We start from the raw sequence: 23,939 nt of genomic DNA, 5'->3' as shown, positions 1-23,939 counted from the left end.
ATAGTTATTCGAAATGCATTGATTATTTAATATATCATTTTAAATCCGAGATGGTATACATTTATCGAGGTTGAGAGTCAAGGGAACACGAAAATGGCAGAATTTGGTGTCAAAAGACTTAAATTACTTTTAATCACGGATACATATAACGACACAAGGAATATGTATTCTTTCTCAAGGTTCAAAGTTCAGGTTATTTAGGAAGCCAACGGTTTTCTCTCACAAAAGCAGAGCCTGTTCGGTTTGAAACTACCTAGCAGAAACAATTTGATGAAAAGAAAGGGGAAAATACATTGGAAATTGAGAAACCAAAAGCTCTTTATCTTCCTGGCTGCAGATCAAGCCTTTGAGGGTGATTCACTAGAGCTGATAGCAGGATTATCCTTTCCTGACTTGGATTGAAGTGCTTCTAACGTGTCGTGAAACTCTTGAGGAAGAGGAGGAGGTCGGTGGAGGGGAACATGCCTGGGAACTGGTGCATCATTCTCGATCACCTCAATTTCATGATCATCTGGGACACCCCAAGGATCCCACTCTGAAATTCAAACATAAACATGACTATTTAAATCAACTTCGTAACATAACAGTTGCCTTACATGTGTATCGTTCAATCCAAAAAGAAAGGTAAAGCACATGCAGAATGGGCAGCAGATAGCATGCTACTTCCACTTGTATTGTTTAACTACGTGAGTCATTATATCATACAGAGTGAATGTCATATTTAGGAGTATTATTGTATCATATTTGCATATATATTGTCATCCTGCATATGTTGAAACATGGTTATAAGAGAAAATCAACTGCACTTGAATGAATGTCAACAAGAAGAAACCTAAGCAAACTATTCTTTGGTGAAATGGTATGATCCTACAATGTGACTTGTAATCAAAATTCAAGGTTATATAAACTATATTACTAGAACTTGAAATGCTCAAACTTTAACAGCTAAAATATTGTGATGCAAGTCCATTTAACTTGTCAAAAAGACAGGAGCGCATCTTGAATTGAAAAACTGTCCACCAGTACATTCATCAAGAGCTAATGAAACACCTGGAAGCACCAAAGGTCAGGTAAAAACCCAGGAAGGTGTGAACTATCTCAATTTATTGTGTAACAAGTCGATAAAAATCCAGAATTAGGCTTGAAAGACAAAACAAACAATGAGTATGACTGTGAACCAGGTCCACAAGGAACTTCAAATGCAGAAAAACAGATAAACAAGTACATGCTAAAATCTAAAACTCCAAGGATGTTATAGGCGGAGCCAGGAACCAACTTGATAGTGTCTTCCTCAGATAGTTTTTATCCCATTGCTAACTTCTACACAGGTTGTGTATTACACAAGATTTTATAGGTTTGATAGACCAACTTTTGCTAACAATGAAAAGCAAAGTGGAACCAAAGGAAAACATCCCCGTGTTTATTCAAATATGTATACATATTTCCCTCCTTTGCTCAACATTCACGCGATTCCACAAGCATATAACACACACAGGTGCAAGAAAACACACAAAAAAAAAAAAAAAACCATCACAACCCTTGTATGACCAACATATGATAAAAACAACACGACTTAATTATCATTTTCAAGAACCACCAATTTTCCACAAAGGCACACATCAAAGTATCAAACAACTATTTGATCATGAAGTTAAAACTTCAAAAATCAGTCCCCGCAAAATGCATTGTATCCCACATATTAATATTAATCGCTAAAAAGAAACAACTAATTCGACCTAAAAAATTCCCATTTCTCAGCACACATTGACCTTCCCTTAAAATCAATCCCATAAAAATTCCCAAATTCTCCATTTCTCACAATCCAAACAATCAAACAGAACAAATCAATTGAATTCAACAAGCGAATCACGAATCCGACAATTACCGATCATTTTATCGATGAGCTTGAGTTCATCCTGAGCTTCCTCGATGAGCTCCTCGACCTGGCCACAACCGAGTCGCTTCTCGATATTCTCCCAATCCTCTTCTTCCTCGCAGACCTTGAGCCGGTGCCTCGTGAAACTCTCCACCGCCTTACGATACCCTTCGTCCTCCGGCACCGCCTTGATCTCCTTCAGTGTCTTCCTGTATAGCCCTATCAGAACCTCCCTCGCGTTCGGCACCACGTCCAATCCAACGATCCCCGTTGTCTGCTTCACCTTCGCCATTAACGGCCGAGCCACCGCCCTCAGAAACATTTTCGCTCTCCTCCGATCACTCACTCTCAATCACTCCTTCCTTCTTCTACGATCTCTGTCTCTCTCTCTTGCTCTCTCTCTCTGGTAGAGTAGATGCTGGAGACTGTGAGGTGAATGGATCTATATTGGGCCTTTCATTTATGGGTCGGGTGTTCTAAAATCCGATCTGTTTGGTCCAGATTCTGTTGTTAATTGGGTCTAAATGTGGCCCAAATATTTTTTTTTCCTCATGTGCAATGTTGATTATGCAGCTTATTCCATGACTAAACATACAAGATTAGGCAGCTTATTTAGTGCTTTTGTTTGGAATATCTTAGGGTACCGTTTGTTTTCAGGTACTGAGACAGAGGTTGAGAGACTGAGATTTAATATCGTATTTATTAGTTCAAAGACTGGTATTAAAATTTCTGTTTTTGTCTCCAAAATTTCAGTATTTCAGTACCTCTAAAAAGTAGGGACATAGGGGATTGAAATTTTTAGAGATAAAGATTGAAACTTTAATAACATTTTATACCTAAAATACTTTCATTTCAATTAATTAATTCCAATTTTACCCTTTGTGCAAATTAAATTAGAGTTTCATTCTTGTTTCAATTCATGTCTCCTATTTTGCACCAAACAGAATACTGAAATTTATTTCAATCCCTGTCTCTTAGTCCCTGTCTCGCAGTCTCAGTCTTTCTATCTCTGTCTCTCCACCAAACGCTACCTAAAAGAAAGTACAAGGAATTAACATTTAGTTACTTAATTTTAATATTTAGATTTATATTTAAAGTTAAAAATTTATTATTTAAGATTTAGATTTTAAGATAAACAACTAACTTTTAAAAAATTGATTGATGTTGGTTGAAAAAATTGATTACCTAATATTACTTGTATTTTATTAGTATTAAATATATAATTATTTAAACTAACTTAGGTTGGTCAAATAATTAGTTCATTGATTTACTTAAATAAGTGTTGAGAGTTATAATTCTACTTTTCTGTGTATAGTAATATATTAATCAATAATAAAATTTTAAATAAAATTTAAATCTGCAATAAATAATTTATTGATTTGTTAAATTAAAAGATAATTATTTTTGTAAACCTATGGCTCAATTGATAGTTTAAATTTTTATGATATATCCATTAATGGATTAAAAATGTTTATATTCTCAATACTCATTGGAATAAGGTTTTTATAATATTTATAAATATAAGACATTTCAATAATTTTTTAAAGGAATTATGTCTATTTAATTATTAAATAATATTAAAAATTATATAATCAGCAGTCTCTCAAAAAGTAAATTTAAGTACCTCCATGACACTTTGAACTTTGAAGGTGTATGCTTGTTTATTCACTTGTTTAACATCACCAAAACAAAACAAATTGGATAACGAAGTCTATCGCCAAAAATGACCTTTTTAAAGACTAGTTCAAACTCCAAATCCGGGTCACCCTTAATCAGATTCCCTTTATTAAAATACTTTGACAACTTGGCCAATTAAATAAAAAAAAAAAACATATTATATAATTAAACAACTTGCATACACACATTTTATATAAATTAAAAACCAGTTTCGTGTATCACACACCCCCAATCAAATACTTAACTGCAAGAGTAACAAAAAAAAAAATACTTAACTGTAAGGCTGCAATAATAATAATATATATGCTTTAATTTGATATTTTTTGTCTGCCTTAAATGTGGCACATATGTTTATTTGCATAAAGGAAACACCAAATAAAATATAGTTGACTGGCTGCTCCTTCCTAGGAATAAAAAAGCTTTGACCTTGGTATCAACAGCTGGTGATCTGATCGTGGATGTGAGAAGAATAAATATATACAAAGAAAAGTGTAAACTCAGTTAAAAATAGTTAGAATTTAATCAAATATATCAAATTATTTAATAAATTTTAACTATTAACTTCATGTAAAATTAACTCACTTTCATTTTTACAAATTACAAAATATCATTCTCGTGATAAAGGCGTGATTTTGAATTAAAAAAACAATCACGCATTGTTCTGATAATTTCCCTATTTATACATAATAAAATCTTTTGTTTTCCTCATAGAATTTTGAACATTTTAATTCAAAGTATGACTATATATATATCATTCTCCAAGGGAAAAAGACAAGTATTATTGTTCAATGAATTAAAAATTATAACTTATACAAGCTGCACTACTATAACGTTGTGGATTGAAATAATTTATTAACTCCTTTACGACATGACATTTTCAAATTCTTTTCTTCCCCAGTTGCAGACACCAGACAGAGGGGGGAAAATGAATTATATTAGATGGAGCTTTCTTAATTGTATATATGAAATATTCAATAGAAACTTAAATATTTGCATGATTTATAAATTGGATTTGGTTTGGCGTTACTCCTTGCCACGACTTTGATAATGATATGCCGACTTCAAAGTTCAAACTTTGACTTGGTCATTCAAATGAATAGAAATAATTATTTAATTTTCTAATTACTCATTAATTAACTTGATGAGTTGTTGTCATGATCCTATATTTTGACATTCAATTTTTATCATAAAAAATAAATTTTGACAAATTTGTTTCTCTATGTGGTCAATGAGTTTGGTTACGCATATGGACAGTAAAATTTGTACTAACTAAGATTTCATACATATTATCCAAACATTTTAACACTAAATTAAACCAATCTTAATTGCATCCAACACTAGGATGAAGCCATCGGATGACGATGATTTCATGATCATGACATCAACAAAACTCAATCACCAAAGATGCAATAGTAAATCTTACGTCCCTTAATTAAGGAGTGAGAAATTTATAAAGGTGAAATAATTATGTACTAATGAAATAATCAAATGTTAACAAAGTTAGCTCCCATAAAGTTAGAAGATTGGATATAATTAAAATTATTGTCTATAAACATTGAAAAAGCACTATTAAATCAACATTATTGTAAAAACAAAAATTCTAAAAAGGATATCTCTTTTGACTTATAACAATACAAACAAATAAAAAACCAAAAAAATAATTTACATTTACAGTATATTAAAATTAAAAAAATACAAATATTACATTTATTTGCATAATAAAAAATAAAAAAGATAAGCCGTTTATAATTAACCTTTTAGCAAAAAAAAATGAATAATATCAAATTTTGTTAATTTTGTACGTAACTAAAAGAAAAGGCAACTATTAATATAAAAGATCTCAATGTAAAAATAATAATTGAAAATGAATTAACTAAGCTATTTAATATAATATATGTGTACATTTTAGATATTAATTATATTATTATGTGTATATAAAAAAATTAGTCACAAAATTAGTAAACACTAATTTGGTGAGTGATTTTTTTGTTACACAACCTAATTTTGTTTAGATATTATGTTTACAAATGGTAATAGACTAATAGTAGATTAGTAGCCATCCAAAAAGGAAGCTATTATGCTTCATAGGATTTTGGACCGGACAGAGATAGTCCAACCGGCGCTGAACCGGTTATATCATAAACCGGTTCAAAACAAACCTTAGATCCGATTACTTGGACCGTCCGGATCGGACCTATTCTCAAATCCACCGTCGCAGTGCCATGTTTCAGCGGCGGAGGTGCTTCCCAAGAACACTGCATCCGACATTGCAGCAGTGCTGTTGGGAATCAAGACACCATCATCATCACTGTCTTCACATGAAGAATCATCTATTTCTTGTTCAATTTCCGGCGGTTCAGCGTTCTGCTCTTTCGTTGTGGTGCTGCTATTCTGAGCCTTCTCATCAGGACTATTATTTTTGTTATTATTATTAGGATTCTTAGTATCATTATTTTCTTGGGTCTCAGCTAAACGAGGCGTGGATGGTTTCCGGGTGCTTCCGGCGAGTGAGTTCCGGTGAGCCGGTTTAGCGTGCTTGTGTTCTCCGGTGTAAGTTACAACAAACATGGTGGGGTCTGATAAGCTTCGCTCTACTTGCTTTCTTGCTACACAACCCTTGCAGCTGCTGCATCTGTAATAGTTTCTGGAAAGAGATGATGGCACATTAAAAAATGTTTATGAGAGGACTAATTGTGTTTTGTGAGTGTTAATGTAAAGTAATTAAGACTAGTACCTTGGATATGGGGAACCCTTGATGGGTTTCTGGCCATATTTACGCCATGCCCACAAATCTGATGAGAGGTTATCTGCGGTTACATGGCATACCATTTTTTTCTGTTGGCTTTTTCTGTAAAAGGAAAAAAAAAATGAAAAGTAGAAGTGATAAAATGTTAGTATTTTTTATTTGATGTTATGAAGGGTATTTATGTATGTAGAAATTAAAGTTTGGTTTTTTATATTTGGGATGTAACGAGAATGATTGGAAATTAGTATATTAATGGAAAAAGAGAATATTTTCATAGTTATTTACCTTTTTCTTGATCTGGGTGTTTGCGTTTGTGATTGTGATTGTGATTCTGAGCTTGGTAATAAAGTCAGAGAAGTAGTTGTACTAGTTTGGGGAACTTGAACCTGTAGTAGATTATGCTGCTTTTGTTGATGTTGTTGGTGGTGGTGGAATCTATCATCAAAACCAGAAGTGGAGGCTCCAAGGGTGGATGGCGGTGCTGTGAAATGAGGAAAAGTGGGAGGATTATTAGAATTGATGCCATGGGCACTAGTGGTAGTGGTGGTGGTGGTGATGGTGGGGTTAAAGGTATTGAGCAATTGTTCTAACTCTTGGAAACCATTGGTCCTGGGCTGCACAAAATTGTTAGAAGAAAATGGACCATCATTTTGTTCTGCAGTGATAGTAGTAGTGGCCAAGCAAGTTGTAGAAAAAGTAGACATGATGCTATTACTACTAGTTTTTGTTGTGTCTTGTGGAGTTTGTGCAGTGTTGTTTGCAGCTTTGCAGCTTCTAACTATGGCAAAGAGATCCCAATCCTCCTCATTACTCATTTTCAGAAGAGGGAGAAAAAAGGAAAGGAAAAAAAATAGAAAGGAAAAGAGAGAATGATTTTCTTCTTGTTGTTGTGTTTTTTTGGTGCTTTTTGTGTTTTTTGGGCCAATAGAAGGAAGTTGAAATTTGAGAGCAAAGAGGGGAAGACTCAGACAGAGGTTGAAATTTGAGGCACAAAGGACGGCGCTGACTTTTTTGCTTTAAATCAGAACACACACAAAAAACAAAGAAGGGACTTTGTTTGAAGTTTGAAGAGAGAAAAAGGGTGAATGTGGAAGCAATATGTTATGTTGATGGTGGAGCACTTAACTTGGACAATTCTTAATTACTAGTTAATTTATCATTATAAAAAAGTACTTGTTAACATATTTTATTATTTTTTCTTTCTTTTTTTTTCCCAATGGATTTGAGGGTTATTTTAAGTGGAAGATTTTTCTCTCTCCATATAAGAAAGGGGAAAATTCGGTTACCTTTTTCTTTGACTTTGGTAAATGTCAAAGGGGGACCCAAGTACCAAAGGTGGCATTAGCAATGTTAGGAGTTAGGACGATGATTCCGATGCTTGCTAAGAGATGCCCTATACCGGTAAATTTTTTTTGTATATTAGAAAAAATATTGGTGTAATACTCGATCATTAGATTTTATGGCGTTTTTTAAAATTGTGGAAACAGTGCAATATGAGAGAAGTGTATTGTCAATATAAGGAAAGCATATTGCACTATTTTTATAATTTTAAAAAATACCATAAAATCTAATGATTGAGTATTATACCAAAATTATACTAATATATAAAAAAAATTCGCCCTATACCATGCCATTAAATATTTAGATACCCTTATAATAGTAATAACTAATAAGTAGTGTAATATATTCCTTCCCTTTTATATTAAGTATTTAAAAAAAAACATTACAAAAATAATATATTTTAGACAAATGAAAAAGAGACATTTAATTTAAAATAAAAAGAATAAAATATAATATATTAAGATCTTTTGTTAGTTTAATACATTGACTATATAAAAAAACTCTAGTTGAATCTTAATATTCAATATATGTCTTTTAATTAGTAACATTTTTTAACATTATATAAAAGATAACTTTGATCAAGTAGTTAATTTATTTATCTATTTATTAAGTATCTGATTTTGTATATATAAATTTTTAAATGAGGTTTAAATTCACTTTCGGGTTGAGAGATACCAAAAAATATAAAAAAAAAATCAAACACAGTACAATAAATTCAAATTTGATATATGTAAAACATAATTACTAAATTAAACATTCAATTATTTATTTATTTTCGTACGTAGGAAACTCAACTAGTAATCATTATTCTTTAAGACCTTGTTTGTGAGTTTTGATTTAGAAATTTTAGAAGATACAAAAAGACTTTAAAGGGTTTGACTTTATTTACGAATTTTATTTATAATTTAAAGAATAAGATCTTTTAGATAATTTTTATTAATACATTGAATAAAATAGATAAAAATTTAATACCAACCTCTTGGCTCTTGCCATGATATATAGAATGCGCGTGCTTGCTAGTTTGGAAATGTACCTACGTACATACATAGTACATTCATTTATACTATGATAAATAATGTTTGTATTTTTTGTATATTTTTATTTTATTTTATAAAGAATGTTTCTTTTTCAATTCTTACCAATCATTTTTAATATTAAAAATAAAAATGTAAAAAAAAATTATACAACAATAATACATATAACATCTTTATACATGAATTAGGTGTGGTAGTTGTTAGTGTTGCAAGTGTGAGGAGTGTTGAAGTTAGTTCTACATCTAAGAAAGCATGGAAGAGTGAAAAGTTTATAAGATGAGAGACCCATTAACTTGACATATTAAAGTTTTGAGTTGGATGTGGCGTCATCTCATCCCAGCAGTAGTAACATATAGTGGAGTAGTAGTGGCGCCTTTTGTTTCAAAATGGTGACCCAATAATGTAATGCATATCAGCACTGTCGTTACTGTATCATGTTTTCTGCATGGCATGCATATATCATGTCTCTTACCATGGGGGCCCCATTCTGCATTCTGCACTACCTCCTCCTCTCTCTTTATATTGCATCTCTGTTACATCCTCGACACATCTTGTTAATTTTGGTGAAAATTTACGTACAATTAAAATAAATATACATAAATATTCACCTTTAATTTATTTTATTATTACACCAAAACAAAAGTGTTTTAGGTTTTGAATGTTTTATAAGCTAGCAAAGGTACGTAGAGTTAGCAAAGGAGTATTTTCAATGAAAAATTTTGGATTTTTTAAATTTTAGATTTTTATTTTAGATGATAAAATGAGATTTTTTATTATTAAATTTTTTTTTTGGTTTTACTAATGAAATAAACGGTAATAGATCATATTTTATCCTTTAAAATAAAATTTAAAATTTAGAGAATTCAAATCCTTTAATAAACTGTGCAAATTAAAGTAATAATTTTAAAAAATTATTACCTTTGCACATAAAATTATTTATTAAATTAATTATTATATATTTATATTATATTATTTAATTTATTTTTTAATATATATTTTATATTCTAATATATATTTTATACGAATTATTTAACTGTTGATTTTTAAATATTTAGGTAACATGGTTAAAAGAATTTTTGTGTGCTTGGATCGTATACAATAAAGTGATATTCTTTTGGACAAGCAAGGACTAATAATATATAATATATAGTGAAATCAATTAACACCAACGCCGCAAATATAACAAATTACATTAGTTAACTTTATAAAATATCTATGATTTATATTTATTTCAAGTATTATGGTTCAAAAGAAATTCTATCTTGTTTTTATATATAAGGAAAATCCAGCTAAATTTGGCAAAGAATCATGCCTGTTAAGTGATTTGAGATATGCATACTTTTAGCAAAAGATTAGAACATTGTATAATATTTTTTTTTTGCACTTAGAATAAAAAAGAGAAATCGGAACAAAGTTGGAGGGAGGAATGAATATGAAAAAAACAATATATATGTTGATGCTTCCAGAGACCGGAAGATATCCGTACATATATATAATAGAAAGAATTTTAAGTATATCCAAAATATTAGGTGTCTAATTATTTTAATAATTGATCTTAATTATAAAAAATATATTAATTAAAATTAATAATTAAAATTATTAAAATATTAGTGTTTAAAATACATTCTGAAATTTCCTATATAATATACTATTTTATTTAAAATAGAAGTAAAATGTAAAGAATTGCATGCACTATTTTACACACTTGATTGTATTGTGGATTGAATGAACTGCTTCGTAATTTTGTTTTAATAAAAGTAGGCTTGATATAACATATTGTGGCCCTATTTGGTAAAATATTTTGGAGAAACGTTTATATTTTTTTTGGTGACTTAGTTAGAAGGTTTATATTTTTAAAAGCATAAATATTTTAGTTTGTATTGGATAAATAAAAAGATCTCGTATTTGTGTTTTTAATTTCAAAATTAAAAAAAAAACTTATAAATATATTTTTAAAGTTAAAAAATATATAATTTCATATATTAATAAATATCTATATTTATTTTTATTTTTATTATATTTATATCTATTAAAATAATTTTAAATAGAAATAATTTTATTAAATACAAATTTTGTAATTTATTTTTATTTAAAATTACTTTTATTTTAATTTATTAAACAGATTTATTATAATATTTGAAAATTATCTTTAAAAAAATCAGTTTTAATAAATTATTTTTTAAAAATTAAAACTTTACATTAGATTTTATATTAAAAAATAACAATACTAACTTTATCTCTAGATATTTAAGATAATCTAACCAATTCGAATAGGATTGATAATTCGATCTGCAATGGGTCAGATTTAGAGCGAAGCGGGTTAAATTGTGGGTAGAATCAACTACGAGTTTAAATCTAATCTTATATGTACTTTTGATATATTATAGTATGTAGTTAAAAATTAATATACATGTACTATAATAAAATTGATAGAGATTAAACACATATCCTCTTTCTTTTAAATTTTAACATAGATTTTATTATGATTTTTTTGCTTTAAATTTTAATATGAATTTAATTTTGTATTTTTCTATTTTATCAATATGTTTATAAAAATAATTAAATATTCATTTGAATATTTGATTGAAAAAGATTCATTTGTTGCAAGTAGGGTTGAGTAGGGACGGGTGAAAAATTTTAGAGTGTAAATAAAATTGAAATTAAGAACTTTTAATTCGTAGATAAAATAATAAAATTATATTAAAAAAATAAATTGATGTATAAAATTAGAGTGAAATTTAAAGCCTAACTTATCCTACTCATTTATCATTGCTAATCCTATTTATATGTGATTAGAAGTTTCGACACTAAACATTAAGGTGATGAGTTTATGTGGAAAAGATGTTGGGAATATATGAATGATGCTATGTGTTTATTAAAATTAGTCACTAAAATTAGTTATCAGTATAAAATACATGTTGAAATATAAATACATATTAAAAATAAATTAAATTACACATGTATTTATATACAAATGTATTAATAATTGATTTTAGTAGCTGATTTTAGTATACAAATAGCATTCACTTTAAGTGGTTTATGAATACTTAAAAGGGAATATTGTCGTGCGATGTAAGAAAAATAGAAAATGACCGTATAACTAATAAGGGTTGGGATTAAAAGTTTCACCATAATATATAGAATATTATGAATATTTAACATAAAATTAAAATATAAATATAATAGCAACAATATACAGTAGGACACTTAGCTTCCACTTTTATTAGGCATGGCTGGAATGACAATTACTTTTGATGGCCAACATTTTTTCCCAATATAGACTTAATTTATTCTCAATACATGGTTAGGATATACTTTATTTTAAAGAAAAAAAAAGTTAGGATTATTTCATATGAATCCTCCTTGAAGCAGGACTAAAAAGGTTAGCTTAATTTTTTTCAAGTTATTTGATGATTATTAATAACTACATAATTTTTGGAAGAGGGGGAGGGGAGTTTGAAATTCTTAGAAGTATAGTTATAGGTAGTCCATTGTAATTTGTAAAGTAAATGCTTGATGAGGTTATGATTTTACTTTAATTACCTCCATGAAATAATTAAATAAGATTCTCACTTACTATTTTTCTTTCCGAAAAAGAAAAAGCTAGTCCTTTCTCATTGTGCAAGTTTCTGGAATCACTACGAGAATATGATTTGATGACACTATTTCTATGGCATCTTTGATGATTGTGATATAGGAGTGTTGTTCAAACAGCTTTATATATTTCAATAATAAATATGCAGAGATATATAGTTAATTGGTGCACCAATATATATAGCAATGGATCAAAATAAAAATGATATTTGTATATTTTTTTAATTTTTTTGCATGTATTATATATCTTCTTTTATAGTATAAAAGATAAATTTTTTATCTTCTTTCATTTCTTAGTAACTATTTTTTAATACTAAATAAAAATATCAAAAAGATGTACGTACAAAGATAATAATACATATAACATTGCTAGATTAAAATATATAATTATATATTGTAACAAGGAGTAGAAGCATATAGAGACGGTACCTCAAGGAAGCTAAATGTGTAGAATGGACCACCACCACTATCATATCTCTGATGTATAACCCATTAATTTCTGCCTAAATTGTGGGAGGGGTCCAAACAAAAATTTATTTTAATTCTTTTTTCTCTTGTACAAGAATATATAATAATGAGATCTTTTAAGTATATATTTCTTGATTTCATTTGAGTTTGATTGGCTGTTTTCCAATGGAATAATAATTTACAAAACGTCAGTTTTCTTTTGTGTGGTCATTTTGAGAATTTAATTTAGACATATATATATATATATATATATATATATATATATATATATATATATATATATATATTTTAATTTAGACATACCTTTCATGCTTTATATCGATATCATCCTTCCTTCTTGTGATGAAAGCCCACTTGAAAAGAATTGCTGATTTATGATTATTCAGTGGCTCTATTTCTTCTTCTCAAATTTCAAACATTAATAACTTACTGACTTTGATAAAATACCAATAACAAAATGTTTTTTTGGAGTAGTGGGGGATAAAATTGTCTACAAAAACATATTTTCATTATATACCACTATTAAAGGAATTTATTTGTGCAGTACGATATTCACTTAAAAGAATTAATATTATATGTATTTATTATTATTATTATTATACAAATACATAGTTGTTGAATTTTTGGTAAATACATAGTATAATTATTATTATTTTATTAATTCATGGTATAAATTTATTTTCATATCAATTAAACAATTTATATATCCACGCACTTTTAAAAATACACGCTGAGTTTTTTATTAGAGTAAGACTAATCCGAATTGCATTATAAAATGTATAAATATATTTTTTAATTTGTGCTAGATTAATTTTTGATTTATTAAATTAAAAATATTATAAAAAAATTATTTTTGGGAGAGAAAACCATGAAGAGGAAGCGATAAATAGGATATAAAAAGACTGATCTTAAATGTTTATTTTTTTATATTAACAACGGGCTAAAGCTTAAAAGAGAACTAACCAAAAATTATTTTAGAATGAACCGTTCCTACAGCATCAGTAAAAAAATACAAGAAAATATAAGATGACAATGAAAAAAGAAATGACAACCATAACTTAAGCTATGACCAAAAGATGCCAATTTATCGACACAAGAGTATGCTTCCCTGAATTTATGGTGAAGAGTCTAACTACTGAGCCTGCTGTACCTAATCCTTATTGCTGACACAAGAACTCCTACCGAATGTAGGTTGCCCAAATCCTAAGAACATAGCTGCTCTACTACCGCTGAATCAACCTTAATTTCAACATGGAGATGTCCCAAATTAATGATTAGCTCAAGGCCGAAGAGTATGCCCCAAAGCTCTGCCGCAGTCACAGTGCAAGCACCCAAATTCGCACTATAACAAGCCAAAAACTTACCATTGCTATCTCTAAGGATACCACCACAAGCCGCTTTGCCATCCTTACTAATTGAGTCGTCCGAATTCAGCTTAATAAAAAAGGGAGGAGGTGGCTGCCACTTAATAAGCTTCTCTGCAAAAGTTTCCACTCTTCTCCTAGATCGCATATATTCAAAATGAGCCCTGTGATAGTTCTGTGTCACATACCAGGCTATTTCATGAATTTTGCTTTCATCTGGGACTCTATCCTTGTCAAAGACAAAAGTGTTCTTTCGAAACCAAAAAAAGTTTAAGGTATTAACAAAGAAGATGGGCCAAAGAATCCCTTTGAAGGGAGGTTGAAAAGATAAATTCTCCATCAACCCCTTTGATTTTAAATGTTTATACAACTTTAAACCCTTACTTTTCACTCGCTAGTCACTCTTAAATTCAATTTAGTTACTATCAATACTTTTTTATATAAAAAAATATTGTATACACACAAAAATTAATTATTAAATTAATTATCAATATTTATATATAAATAGATATATTATTTAATAAATTTATAATATATATTTTATATTAGTCATTTTACATATATAGGGGCGAAGCTCGAACCCCCTTTTAGATGCAAAATACAACTAAATAGAGAACAAAAAATAAAATTAAAGACGGGCCAAATTATAAAACTAAAAGACTTTATAAGTAAAATTTATTGAGGGACTATTGCCCCCTTCATATATACTAAGCTTCTAAGCTTCGCCATTATATATATATATATATATATATATATATAATTTTTATGCATGCATATTATTATCAAGTAATTGTAGCGAGGAGAGGAATAACGATAATAATAAGATAAAAATTCAGGTGCAATCAATTTTATATGAAGTTAATAATTAAAAACTGTTAAATAATTTGATTAATTTAACTAAATTTTTATATAATGATTCTCAGTTATCAACTTTATATAAAGTTAATTGCACCTAAATAATAATGAAAAAGTATTTCAACCATTTAATTTGTGGCCGGGGAAATAAAAATATCAATGATGTTTTTAAGGAAAAAATTAAACATGCAGAAGAAATTAATTAAAAGTAATTTATTGTGTTGCAGAATATCAAAATTTAATTACTTAATTTTCTTTCGATCACAATTAGGATGTCAACGGAGCAGGATGGAGGCAGGGAATGCCTCCCTACTCCCCATTTTCGTCCCAAAATTTGTTCTCCGTCTTTGTCTTCATTTTTCGTTATAAAAAATATTGTTCTTCATCCCTATTTTTCATAGGGTCCCGTTTCTCGCGGCTGCAGTGGCGGAGTTTGAAACAAAATTTTGGGAGAGACAAATAGAAGATAATTGTCAAGATGCTTTTAATATGAACCCCATTTAAAATAAGCTCGTCTAACCTCATTTCTCTGATTTGGATGATATTGCCAAATTTAAAGCCGTTTTCCAGAGTCTTGTTCCAAAGAATTAAGGTCAAACTCATTAGATGCAACTTTTTGAACTTTTAAAGGTTGTATCTCACTTTCTTCGTGATTTATTAAAGTAGAAGAACTATATATAGGTGTTGATATTGTAAAAGTTATATGTTCTCCTTCTTGAATATTAGCCTTCTTCTTAAAAAATACATCAATTCTTTGATTTTTTATGATTATTTTATATAAAAATTTAAATATATATAAAATATGTAAAAAAGAAGTTAGAAGGACAAATATCAAAATTATAATATTTATGAAATTTTTTTATCAATTTATATAAATACAATAATATCAATACTTATTGAATATTCTAATATTTTTTATCATATAAAAAATTAAATTAAATAAACAGTAAAATATAAAATAATATTAAACTACATAAATAAAAAATACTTAATTTTTTATATTTGAACTCAAAGGTAGAGGGAGTGTTGCTTATTGAATAGAGAGTTGCGAAATGCGATTATACTTAGTTCAGTCCAAATCCAACGTGTTTTGAATGTTTAAAACTAAAAACTATTGTGCAATCAAAGCAAGAGATGAAAATTGAACTTTGGTATTTTAAGTCATAATAAAGTATTTGAGCCAACTAAACTATTTTTTATTTTTTGAAAAAGTATTACTAATTTTTTTTAACAAAAGTTTGGGGGGCCATGACCCCTTTGTCTTAACTAAGTTCTGCCCATGCTATCGGGGACTCTATTCCCCATCTCTCTAATAGTTCTGACTAATTATTAATTTCCATAGAATAGAGTTGAAAGTATCTATTCTGTACAAAAACAACAATATTTTATACAAAAAGTCTAAACAACAAAATGGTGGCTTTCAAAATGACGCAGTGGGAGACGTCATGGCAAGTCAAAGCACAGAGCAGTGGACGAGGTGGGGGACGCGGCGACAGAGAGGAAAATGGACATGACAACAGAGTTGTGGAAAGGAACGCATGAATATAGAGAACGACGCAGTGAGGGTGATGGAACGGGAAGGGGTGACAATGCGGTGAGACGGAAGAGTGGCGAGGAGGTGATTGAAGAGAGGCTAGATAGAATATGGACAACGCTAGGGATTTATGAATTAAAAAAGAGTTATGCAAATGAGGATTAGAATTTTAAGTGTCTCTATATATATATATAGTATGTGAAATAACTAAAAAACATATATGAAAAATAAATTATTAAGGACAATTAAATAAGTTTATAAATTTCGAAAACTAACAGAAATCTCTGCTCGAGTCCCGACGTCTGTCTCAGAGAAATTTCGTCCCTCATCCTCATTCCCGCAAAAAAAAAAATTCTCCATAGTCGAATATCAATTTAGAACAATCCCCACACAAATTTTTACATCTTGAAAAGTATCCCTCACCACAATATATTCTGATCTCCATCCATTTGATTTTGATGAACACAATAATGATCTTCTCTAGAGAAGCTGATCTATATTCACCCGCCTTACCCTCTAGCTAGCACTTGCGGATTTTCTTTAAAATTCTTAAAATTGGATTCAGGATGAAACGAGCTATTAAATAATGATAAAACTCTACACATTTAAATAATTTCGCTGCATTTCTTGAATCATATAATAATTCACTCCAAGAAAAGAAATAAAAGGCAGAAAAAAGTTAAGGCTAATATGTAGAGAAATTAAAGAAGCTAATTAACTCATAAAAAAACCTCAATTACTAATTTATTTGGTTTGTATTTTTTTAAAAAATAATGTTAGAAAACTAATTTTTTCAGTTAATATTAATTAATTTTTTAAGATTATTTTATTTATTTTAAATTTAAATCCTAAATTGTAAATCATTGACACTAAATTCTAAATTATAAACTTGAAACTTTAAATTCTCAAAAAATAAAAGAAAGTTAATTTTCTATATTTTCTTTCAAGTTTTTTATGACACGAGTAGATAAATTATTTTATTATTATTTTAAAGAATTTAATTTTAATACATTGTCAATATAAAATAAATTTATACTTGTATTTAATTATATAATATCACAAAATAAAAAAATACTTTTTTTACGTTGGTTTTGTAAACATTGATATTGTGAATGGTCATCCAAAAAGAACTAGTATGATTGAACAATTTTATAAAATATTTTACACTGTTGATATTCAAAATTAAACTCTAATTTAAATCATTGAAAGATAAAGTGGAAGCGAAAAATCTTTAAAAAACTAATTTCATACCAAGGTTGAAAGGATATATATCATGAAATTGATAGTTTGGTTCGTAATCTGATTTGGTAGTCATTATCAATGGAAGTTTCAGTAATAGCATGATTAAGGTATTTACCTATCGCAAAAATTGAAAGGGTAGCGTGAGATCCATTTGGTTTGGCAACTCCAATTACTTCCCCCTACTAGTTTGGCAAAAGATGTCTTACTATTTTTATCAATTAATCATGATAATATATTGATAGGGACATCTCAAAAAACCTGAAGTTGATACTCATCCATCACCCATGGATAGTGGTGTGTGTGTTTAAGATATATACGGAGAACGAACATTAACAATTTTTAACGAGCTCATGCATGCATGATCCTATCTTTGCACAATTGCACTTGTTTTGTTTATCTCTAAACTTTTAATTTCTATATTCTATTATTTGTTTCAACTATCTAATTGACTAAATTGAGTTAGGATAGATCAAGAAAGGTGTCGTTCAACCAACTTGAGTTGGTCGAGTAATCAGCTTACTCGTAAGTGTTAGGGATTTGAATTCCGCCTTATGCATGTAGCAATTCAGACCATTGGCCAACAATAAACCTTTAAATAGAGCTCAAATCCGCGATAAATTAGTCCTTAACCTGTCAATTTTTTGTTAGCCACTAACCATTGTTCACTTTACCAATATGTTGATGGTGAGGGTCCAATATCCATGACTTAGATATCAATTGATAGGCTAAGCTAGGAGAGTTGACACATATAGTAAAAAGACTAAAAGCTCAAAATATATTTTAAAAAGATGTGAGTTCGATGATACCCAAACCAACTTTCCAGATATATATTTCTCGGTTTGTCGTCATTCAAACATTGTGGGTGACATAAACATGCCATATACCTAATATAAGAATTTAACGTTGTTTTGTGCCAAAAAAAAAAAAAAAAAATTAATACACTAACCGTGTAATTTATTTTTTAAAAAATATGTAATTAAATGTATATTTTGGGTGGCGATTTACAGATATGAATGAAAGTTAAATATTCTATATTTCTATTGATATAGCAATAATAGGTAACTGGATACATGCATTAAAATAAAATATAAAATATATTTAAAATGAGGATAAATCACGATTAAATTAAAAAAAATATTTGCATAATTATCAAGTTCTCTAATGAGTTAAGAGTTATATGCAAAAAATGCGTGTATAAATATTTCAATATCACAACTACTAGAAAGATAAGGGAGCACTAAGAAATTCCATTAACAAAACTATGAAAGGTATTTGTAAATAGAGCCAATACATGAGGTTTTCTGGCATGTGCTTAAGTGCTTCTAATCATCATGCAATATATATGCTCCACTACTTGAGTTTCACACTTTCACATGAGATCAAACCTACAATGACAATTGCACTACCAATAGCTATAATAAGTGTTACTCAATCAAGTAAGCTGAAAAATTTTTGCTGTTGAAAACAAAGACACATCTTATGTATTATTGGCCAAGGGACATTCTCCTTTCTTATTCACTCAGAGGAAGGTTCTTTCTATTTTAATTTTTTTTGTTTACTATTATTTCTCACATAATTCTCCAACTTGTTGGTCAAAAATTAATTTACTGTAGATCTAAATTTTATTTAAAAATTTATCATTAATAAGTGAATTGTTATATACATAAAACAAGATTTAAGTCTCTAACATTTACTTAAGCAGACAAGTGAACAAAATAACAAATTACTTGACCAATCCAAGTTAGTTAGTAGAAAAATCTTTTTGAAAGATACAAAAGGGTGAAGCTTCATTCTTCGTTTAATAAGGTAAAAAATTTTAATAAACCATAGACATGGTATAAAAATCATCCATGAATGTAAGTATAACTATCAAGACGTGTGTATTGATAAAAAAATCGAAACAGCGTTAACATAGAAGGCGATAGTCTCTAAGATTTATATAGTTTCAATTCTTCTGGTACAAAAGTTTCACTTAACTCCTCAAAGGTCAGCAAAATGGGCCATATTGATGGATTACAAGGAAAAAATATAAATAATTTACAACATTGACCAGCCCCAATCTCAAGCTCACAGTATGCAGTGGCATTATGCACCTCTATCTCATTATAAGTTTATTTCTACCTCAGAAACGTTTTAACCTGTTAGTTTCTAACAAATCCTCTCTATATTTTATTGGGGAGACAAACAAAAATATCCACAAGAGCACAATTACCTGCAAGGTTGCAACTGCAAATGGAGTTGTCTTTCTATAAATTAAGGTTTTAGTTGGTTCCTCCACGTATCCAGCGACCAGGTCCTTTTCTTGCAATACCAGAATAATAATCACCAACGTTTGCTACAAAAAGTGGATCTCTATCTTCTACATTGCCCTCACTGCTACCACTACCAATCACATTATCTAACTCTGACTTCTCCAACTCTTTTGTTAAATTCTCCATTTGCTTCTTCAAACTAGCTTTGCTCATCTGGCTTGCTTCCTCTGTAGATAGACCAATCATTGTTACTTTTGGAAGGAAGGGACTCAGTCTTGAATCTTCTTTGTGTACCCCTTTTCTCGAGGATTCTACTTTTTCCTGCTGTTTTTGGGGAAACCAACCACCAAAAGGTAGCCTAAATTTGGGATGAGAGTCTTCGATTGTAGAATTGTTATCATCCAAATTGAAACAAGAGGAGTCAATGCATTCAGAATGTTTCCTATCATCTTCCCCTTTAGAGTTATCAAGACAGCTGCTTGAATCTGAAATCCTCAGCAAAGAAGCTTCACTTCTACAGAACCATAAAAAAAAGTTACAAATCACTGTATGGGAAACAAAAAACCTCACTTGGAAAACTAATTTCAACCAAAGCAGAATAGTTATGCTCTGTGGTTGACAATAAAACCATAGTAGATGAACCCAAAAGGTAGCAGCATTTCAAAATACAAGCTAAATCACACCATTTGACAAGTGAAAGTATAAACTGAATTCAATTTAACCTGAAAGAATAACTATTGTATATTCTTGGGCAGACTTGCGAATATTTGTTAATTTTACATATATGATAAGATCGACGTAACTAGGAAACCATTGAATTTGGATTTTAAGTCAGTTTAAAAGGATAAAACCAACATGGAATGTACCTTCTCTCAAACGAGTCGACCATATAGGGAAATTTTGGTTGTATGCCTGTTGCTTTCCGCAACCACCTATTACCCAGGATTACCTTGTCAACAGTATAATGGAACTGGAGTTCTGCAGCTTTTGAAATAACACTTAGTGGTATACTTGGATGGCCCATTTCATCTAGGACTTCCTGAACCTATCACAGGGGAAAAAAAAAAAAACTAAACTTTCCAATTTTCCAAAGAGAAATGAGAAGAGTAATAAAGAAGGATCATACTCAGTGCTTTTATGATTGCAAATAATTGTGTAATATCAGAGTCATGCAATAAACAACATCATATCCTTCTTCACGAAATTTCTCTCTTTCTAGTATAAAATGTCATTAAATGAATCCTACCTCTGGAGGATCCCCTAAACTGTCATTCATTTCCTCAATCACTTCTGCTGCTAGGTTGTCATCAACCACATCTCGCCGTCGCTGCAAGTGTCGAGTTTGGATTAATGTATGGAAATGTTGATCAACAGCTTCTTCAAGAATGTTATCAAGCACGCCTTTATCAAAAAAGTAGGGAGTATACCTGATAGATCCAGCATAAAGAAAAAAGGAAAAAGAAGGAAGTGTAAGCATAATGTATACTCTGTTATGTGCTTTTCTTACCATACATTATAGATATTCATATTCTACAACCATTCGGTATAATGGGGTAAACAACCAAAACAATTTCAAACCTAACAGAAAAATTTTCAGCTCACAACCATTGTAGGGATGAAAAATAAAATGCCAAAAAAGCTCAAAAACCAAAATACACCCCCAAAAAGAAGAAAAAATTAACGGCAAAAAGAAACAGGCTATGATAAAGCAACTATTATTTCATATCCATACAATTGCACAAGAAACACGAGATATTCCTGTTGAATCACTTCTCTGGGGAAAAATTTGAGAGGTAACCTTCAATTCAAAATCCATATTCATATGATGGATACTAAATTTCATATCAACAAATTGTGAAAATAACACTAGGGTCATATGTAACAAAGAAGAAAAGCAACATGCACCATTTAATTCCATCTTTAGTTGCAATTGCAATGTCTAAGTTCTGGGCACTAAACACAGGCACCCCATCGACCTTTTTTCCAACACCATCTTGTGCAATTGTCTTCAAAAGCTTGTTAGCTGCCTTGACCTACAGAGGAAGAAAAGTGTATCTATAAAAAATTCAGGCAGCATCAAACTATAGCATGAACCAACGTAAGAGAAATAATACCTGCTTCTCATTTGGTACAAATTGGAACAAGTGTGGTTTTTCCTGCATGGTATATAGTGAAGAACATTATAGATTAACCAAACATCATAAAAATGGGTGAAAAGAAAAAAAAAATAACATATCAAATCCCATCATTTATGACATTAGTGCACTTTATCAAACCATCATAAGTTCATCTGAATGGCAACCGAAAATGTTCAGAAGTACCTTGAAATGTTCATATGCTAGATCAAGACGACAGGCTCCCACCACACCACTTGGAATATTCAGTTTTTTGACATATGAAACTAAGACCATCAGAAGGGTCAGTATATGAAGAAGAAATATCAGATATCAACATTAGCCAAACAAAGATGATAGGAGAATAAATTCATGGATACACATGTAAATAACACAAAAACATACGCACGCAGCAACTTAATGGAATTGCCATTTTGGATATGCAGATAACGGGCAGTCAAGTTATTTTTCTCGCACCTTGTTTTACTATCTAGGTTATGTCGGATATCTATTTCTCACATAGATTTACTTTCCTCATCTTAGTCATATATGAGACAAAAAGCGATCTCAGTTCATAAAAATATGCAATTTTAAAAATGATATTTAGATAATGTTACAACCAAAGATCATCTGATCAATTGCTGCAGAAAAGCTATAGAGAAATTTCAATCGAACTATCAAAGTAGCCTCAAAGATTAAAAGCTAACCTGCATCTCCTAGATCAATAAAAAAGCGGAATACAGGGCCATTCCTCTCACTCTTGGTGATTGCTGCAAATATTTTTTTCAGCCACTCAGGTGTTCTACATATAATAACAAAAGCCATTTCAATTAAGACTCTTTAAGTCTTAACCATAAAATTCTTTTTATGACACAAGATACAGTCACAACAATGGCAGGATATTAGGACACCACAAATGTTAGTAATTCAAAGACACTATAACACTATGGTATAACATACAAAACCAGTAGACCCACAAAATCACAAACTTACACTAAAACAGAACAATAATGTTTTAGAAGTTAGCACAAGTAAGTTGTCTAATTCATGTGGTAATTTTATGTGTATTTACACATCAGAAATTAAAAGGGGAAAAATGGAGCAAATTTTCATTCATAAATCCGTAACACAAGTATATAAATTGTTATCAATTTCCCTCCTTAGTCCAACAAATAAATACTAGAAGATGGAGAAAAACAGGTATTAACTGATTTTATAACGTGACGATTTCAACAAAACTAGCTTAATATTGGAAAACACGGAAAAGATAAGATTAAGAGGAACCTTTTAGAGATGAAGGGAATATCGAAGTGAGTGGAAACTGCCATGAGGCCAGTCCCAGAGAGGTCACACATGCTGAATACCTGACCGACGAAGGCAGGGCCGCCGCCACCCTTGCCATCCTTGCTGAGTCCGGCCACGCGCAGCGATTTGGCGGCGGAGGGGAATGGTGAGTCGGGGCGAGTTGACTCGGCCGAGGTGGATGATGATTGCGCGGGGAGTAGCGGTGCGAATTGGAGAGGGAGTGGTAGAGGGAGAGAGATTTTGGAGGAGAGTGGTTGTGGAAGGGTTGGAGGAGAAAGGTTGCTGCTGCTGCTGTTGCTGTTGAAGAGAGAGAGGAGGTTGGAAGCTGTTGATTGAAGGAAGTTGCAGATGTGGTTGTCACGGTGGTGGTGGTTGTTGCGGCGGCGGAGAGGTTCTGACGGCTGAGCCATCGACGACGGGGGATTAGGTGCTGTCAGGTCAGCTGTGAGAGAAAGTAATGCTTGCTGTATGCCTAATTAGTAATTGCCTATATCTTGTTCGAAGTTCGAACTAAGCATAGCATTCCTTTGTGGCTTT

The 23,939-nt window shown here is 30.3% G+C and overlaps 3 protein-coding genes across 3 annotated transcripts; all 3 read right to left on the bottom strand.

The window, feature by feature from the left end:
• Positions 1-94: 94 nt before the first annotated feature.
• On the bottom strand, positions 95-2,429 carry LOC112802933 (probable NADH dehydrogenase [ubiquinone] 1 alpha subcomplex subunit 5, mitochondrial). The gene is made up of 2 exons (XM_025846364.2): positions 1,886-2,429; positions 95-535 (listed from the first exon to the last, which is right to left on the bottom strand). The coding sequence occupies exons 1-2, from the start codon at positions 2,196-2,198 to the stop codon at positions 339-341; spliced, it is 510 nt and encodes a 169-aa protein (XP_025702149.1). The 5' UTR covers positions 2,199-2,429; the 3' UTR covers positions 95-338.
• Positions 2,430-5,426: 2,997 nt separating this feature from the next.
• Positions 5,427-7,238, bottom strand: LOC112802932 (uncharacterized). Its single transcript, XM_025846363.3, has 3 exons — positions 6,585-7,238; positions 6,288-6,401; positions 5,427-6,197 (listed from the first exon to the last, which is right to left on the bottom strand). Exons 1-3 carry the CDS (start codon positions 7,112-7,114, stop codon positions 5,714-5,716), a joined length of 1,128 nt encoding a protein of 375 aa, XP_025702148.1. The 5' UTR covers positions 7,115-7,238; the 3' UTR covers positions 5,427-5,713.
• Positions 7,239-19,637: 12,399 nt separating this feature from the next.
• On the bottom strand, positions 19,638-23,939 carry LOC112802930 (uncharacterized). The gene is made up of 8 exons (XM_025846361.3): positions 23,382-23,939; positions 22,805-22,899; positions 22,305-22,384; positions 22,098-22,139; positions 21,889-22,016; positions 21,230-21,410; positions 20,850-21,028; positions 19,638-20,497 (listed from the first exon to the last, which is right to left on the bottom strand). Exons 1-8 carry the CDS (start codon positions 23,810-23,812, stop codon positions 19,993-19,995), a joined length of 1,641 nt encoding a protein of 546 aa, XP_025702146.1. The 5' UTR covers positions 23,813-23,939; the 3' UTR covers positions 19,638-19,992.

This window comes from Arachis hypogaea, chromosome 5, assembly GCF_003086295.3.
Source record: "Arachis hypogaea cultivar Tifrunner chromosome 5, arahy.Tifrunner.gnm2.J5K5, whole genome shotgun sequence".
Taxonomy (NCBI): Eukaryota; Viridiplantae; Streptophyta; class Magnoliopsida; order Fabales; family Fabaceae; genus Arachis; species Arachis hypogaea.
This window is presented reverse-complemented; position numbering and strand designations above follow the sequence as displayed.